The following is a 5,305-nucleotide window of genomic DNA, read 5'->3' as shown; positions in this document are numbered from 1 at the left end:
GATAATTTTTTTTTTTTTTTGTTATTTAAAAGAATTGTTTATATTTTTTTCTTTTGTTATTGAAAAATGCATGAAGACGAGTGCAGTCCAATATTATTAGTTGGTATGTCTATATGTGTACGCAATTGGTTGTTATTAATAATTATGAATATTCCAAAAACAATAACACAATTAACTATTTATTTTTGAAAAACGAAACTACTAAATCAGCTTCGTTTGGCCAATGGTTTGGATCACAAGACAATCTATATTTTTATTTTTATTTATTATTTATTTATTCCATTTTCTGTCCCTAATTTAACCTCTTTGTCCTCTCTTATCTCTCCCCTTCACCAAGATGCTCCAACTTGAACTTAATTTACTCTTTAAGAATTAAGAATCTCACTTTAAACTAAAAACTTCTCTCAAGTCTCAACTTGCCTTTAATTTTTCAATTTCAAACTTTCCTCAACTATTTTCCCTCCTCTCTCACTCTCAACTCAATTTCCGATATTATAATTTAAATAATTATACGACGACAATGTTCATTTTGAATCTGGTGCAACATGACTTTGTTTTTTAATTTATAAATAATTCAAAAGTAGGTTTTCATTGAAAATATCTGAATGAAACATATAGAATCTTGTAGAGGGTTGGATTGATGTATACATACAAATACAAATACATTATATTCATATACATATATACTTAACATAGTCTTGGTAAAGCTCTATGGTAAGTAGGTGGGGAAGTGATGGCAGTTTGCCTAACCAAACTAGACATATTACTTTTCATTTCCCTACAAACTTTCTCCAATTCCACTACTCTCCATTGCATCCTTTGCAAATTTAGTCTCATTTCTTGGTTGTTGTCTTGCCCTTGCCCTTGCCCTTGCCCTGTACCACTGCTGCAACCTTCTGACTCAAAGCTACTGCTTGACAAAACCCTTTGACATTCACTGTAATACTCACTACTGCTTTGATCATCCTCCTCCCCGACCACCATTGCCATTGACGTCGCTGTCGCTGTTGCTTCCTCTTCAACCGAACACCCACCTCCCCTTGCTTGACACTTCAAAGCCTCGATCGCTGTCCTCGGTGGCACTCTTGGGTTCTTTGCCAATGCCTTGCACGTTTCCAAGCTCAACTTCTCGTGGTTTAGACATCTACATAGCCTCGACCTCTCTTCCATTGAAAGATTAGGATGAGACTGAAACACACCATAATAGATACCGTTAAATCACACTCCTCTCACTTATGGACTAAAAACATGAAAAAGACTCTACGAGTAGAAATCAATTACGTTGCAAGACCACTTGTTATGATACCATGTTAACAACTTAAATGAATAGAGAAAGGTAAATTAATATTATATCACCTAACGACATATACAAAAGTGGTACAAGAAAGTGGTTTATGAGGTTAATTCTTGTTCTACTCACCTCTAGATAGATGTCAATTGCTCTGTAAACTCCATCAAAGCAGTCTCTAGCACAGTCTGGTAAGCTTTCAGCAACTCCCAAGAATTTAGAGATTTTTAGGTTTTGATCGGGAGAAATTTCTCCTAAATACTTATCTACCAGTTTCCCCACTTTCTTCAGCTTGTGGACAGAGTAAGCTCCATCGCTGTTCACAAATACTCTAATCAATCTTATCACTAGATTCACATCATAAGTGCATTTATGGTGGCCGGAGATCAACAAATCATCCAATTTGGCTTCATCCAGCATCCCACCAATCATTCTCTCCAATCCATTCCGGCAATCTCTGCTCAGACCAAAACCAGACACCACTCTCAACACCCAGAACAGTCCCCGGCAAGAAAACATACTCTTCCCCACCATTACCACCCCGTGCACCGCCGTGTCGGCTAACCCGCCGTATTTGTCCCTGGGTCGCCCACTCCCATATCTGTTAAGAATACGGATCAACCATTAAAGCAACCTATCAACTTCAGCTTCAAAATTCAGTAGTAGTTTCGCTTAACATTTTAACCAGAGACTCTCAATCAATGGTTGTTTCATTTCTAAAAATCGTGGTAAGTTCTTCATGAAAACTTGTAATATTATGTGATTAGAAGGGCTCAATGTAATTTAATACGTACCCAACAGTGCTCTGAGCAGCGGTTTTGAGGTAATGGAGGAGAAATCTGGTGAGAATCAAACTGTTATTGCTGCTCCCGTAACTCCCCATTCCTTGTACGACTTTTTCAATGATCTGAACGGGCAATAACGACATGTCGTCGAACCACCAGGATTTGGTAGAGACTCTGGAACTACCAGACGCATTGTCAGGTGAGGAAGAAGAAGAAGAAGAAGAAGGAGTGACGAGGCTCGCATTGGAATTCTGCGCAATCTTAGCCAATAAAGCACAAACAAGCTTCTGTAAAAGCCCCGAGGAATCTGCAAAATCGAAAAAGGAGTCGCAACTCTGAAGACACAAAATCAAATCACTCCACGGCCAATAAAAGATTCCATCAAGAAAATTCTCCGTCTGCCGGATGAGGTTACCGACGGCGACATCCTCCGTCATTCCAAGGAAGACAGCGCAGCAATGGAGTAAAGCAACGTTAGAGACAGTGATTTCGATTTGGGCGTGGTTATAGCAGAACCTAGAAATAAGCTCGAATCCATTCGATCCTCCAGGGAAATCGTCGATTTCAATGACGGAATTAAAGAAACCATCGCCGGAACTACCAGCAAGGGCTGTCGTTGTCGTTGTTGTTCGCCTTCTCGCTCGTCTATGCTGCTTGATAATCCGCCGGAATCTCGCAGAGTAAGCTGAAATGATTTTCTGCAAAAGTAAAGAAACGGAGATGAGAAGAAAGGGGAAATGATGAGAAATGGAAATGGGAGAAGGAAATTGGGAGTACCTCGTTGAGGAAGAAAGTGTGTTGAGCGGCGATGTTGATTTGAAGAGTCATAGCTATGGAGGTTAGTTGCAGAGCAACAATGGCGGACAAAGAGAGAGAGAGAGAGAGAGAGAGAGATAGAGGAATCAGAAATGGAAGAGAAAGAGAAGCATATTTGTGGGGCGCAATGAAGAAGGATTGGTTTTGGAGCGATGTCGATGACGTGTAAGGTTTATTTTATTTTATTAATATTTTCTACACTTCCCGTGAGCATTATTATTTATCACAATTATGATTTTAATTAAGATTCAAAAATCCCGTGAATTATTCAACCAAACTTGGCTGCAAACTTTTTTACAAAATAATAAGCAATTCTTTTGTTCCCGTCAGTTCAACTAAAATAAAAGCTTATGGGTTTAAAAATCATAGTCTTATAATTTAAAATTGGTAATAATGTAGATCTCGTTTATTAATTTCTTTTATTTCCTTTATTATCTATTTTCACCAATGGTTCAAAAAACTAAGCTAGATTTTGGGAACTAAAAAAATAGTTTTCAAAAATTTATTTTTTTTTTTGAAATTTGGGTTAGAATTCGACCATTGTAAAATAAATATGTAAATCATGGTAAGAATTGTAGATGATATAGACTTCATTTTCAAAAACAAAATGATTATCAAACAAAGCCTTAATTTTTATGTTTTTATTGTAAAAATTAGTGTTAAGATTTAACGAGATTTCTTATCTAAATAATTTGATATTCTAATAAAACCTACATTGAAAAATAATAAAAATTTACATTATTTTTTTATTTTTTTTATGTTAGGGACTAAATTATTACAAATTTGAAAATTATGGAAACTAAGTTATTACATTCTAAAGTTTAAGGACTAAATTGTTACACAATTAAAAGCACATTGATTAAATTATTACAAACCAAAGTTCATGGACTAAATTACTACTTTCATGAAAGCTCGGAATCAAAAATATTTTTTAACAAAGTTCATATTATCCATATCAGAGTTTTGGAGTTTCGATTTTCTCAACACATAATATAAAAAAGATTAAAAAAAAAGAGTTAAGTAATCTCATTCTTTGTTAAATTATAAATTTTTTTTTTTTTTTTTTTTGAGACTTGGGAATCTAATCTTTAATTTCTAGGGAGAAAGGTCACAACAATCACTATAATGTTAACCAAATTTTTCTTCAAAGTTAAAATTCACTACTTCTGCTATTAGTGTATATTTTTATTTGAGGTATTTTCAAAAATAAAAAAATAGGGAAAACTATTTATATAAAATAACAAATTTAATAATTTTAGAATTTTATCAGTTTTTATCATGGGGTTTTTATCATTAATAGACGTTGATAGAAGTCTATCAATATCTGTCAATATTTTTTTTTCTATTTTTGTAAATAGTTTGTTATTTTGTGAAAATTTTCCCATTTAATTTTCTACGTCATCTACGTTTGAAAAATACATTTTAAAGTCTTAAAAACAAACTTTGAAACTTGAAAATATATATTCTAAAAGAACTTCGTTTTTCACTTTTAAAACATGACTAATAACTCGACCTTGTCTTAAAAAGAAACGTGGAAAACTTAACAAGATCATTGAAAAAAAATAAAGCACAATTCTTAGAAACAAAAAATTATTTAGGGACTCATGGTTTATTTTTATTATTATTTTAAGTTCAACAATATGTAAATCGTGGCAAAGCCAAGATATTATACAAGGGGGCAAAAGTTTAGCTAAACATAATTTTAGATACATCGACATAATATTCAACTTATATAACATCGTCAAAACGATCATAACTAACTAATATAGACAGTGGTAGATCTAGAATTACATGTTAGGGGCACAACTTTATATAAAATTAAGATTTTAGCTCATTAAAGTCTAAATCTATGTCATATATAATTATTGAACTTTAAAAAATATATACTAGACAACTAACATCTCAATAAGGGTGTATAATATGTAGTACTAGACATTTTTTCTTTAAAAAAAATAATGTAACTATCGGCTACAAAATTGAAATTGTGATGTTCAATTAGAAATAAAAAAATTATTTAATAACAATTAATTTTTAAGCATTTCAAATATTTTATGAGATTTTTATATACTAAATTTAAAGTTTATATATGTATTAAACATTTTTTAGGAACTTATTAAAGTTAAAATTAAAAGTTTAGATACTTATTAGTCATAATTTTAAACATTAAAAATGAAATTCGGACCGACTTTAATGTGATTTTAAAGTAATGGTAAAGTAAATAATAAAACAAAAAAATTATATGTGAAATTGGTGTTTATATGTCTTAATTTTCCAAAACTAAAAATAAATAATCGAATAGTTACCAAATGAGTCTAAAATTTAATATATATATATATATATAAGCACAAAAATTGGCTAAAATAAAAAAGAAAATAAACCTAATCTTAGTGTGGAATCAAACTCTAGTCGACAACGG

The 5,305-nt window shown here is 32.2% G+C and overlaps 1 protein-coding gene across 1 annotated transcript; it reads right to left on the bottom strand.

Annotated features, from left to right (window-relative positions):
* Positions 1-550: 550 nt before the first annotated feature.
* LOC120068484 (Phototropic-responsive NPH3 family protein) lies at positions 551-3,038 on the bottom strand. The gene is made up of 4 exons (XM_039020268.2): positions 2,851-3,038; positions 2,083-2,771; positions 1,421-1,889; positions 551-1,188 (listed from the first exon to the last, which is right to left on the bottom strand). Exons 1-4 carry the CDS (start codon positions 2,899-2,901, stop codon positions 688-690), a joined length of 1,710 nt encoding a protein of 569 aa, XP_038876196.1. The 5' UTR covers positions 2,902-3,038; the 3' UTR covers positions 551-687.
* Between the last annotated feature and the right edge of the window lie 2,267 nt (positions 3,039-5,305).

This window comes from Benincasa hispida, chromosome 12 (genome assembly GCF_027475165.1).
Source record: "Benincasa hispida cultivar pf3 chromosome 12, pf3_genome.v1.1, whole genome shotgun sequence".
In the NCBI taxonomy this organism is placed as follows: domain Eukaryota; kingdom Viridiplantae; phylum Streptophyta; class Magnoliopsida; order Cucurbitales; family Cucurbitaceae; genus Benincasa; species Benincasa hispida.
Note: the sequence above shows the minus strand (reverse complement) of the source record. Positions and strands in the feature narration are given on the sequence as shown.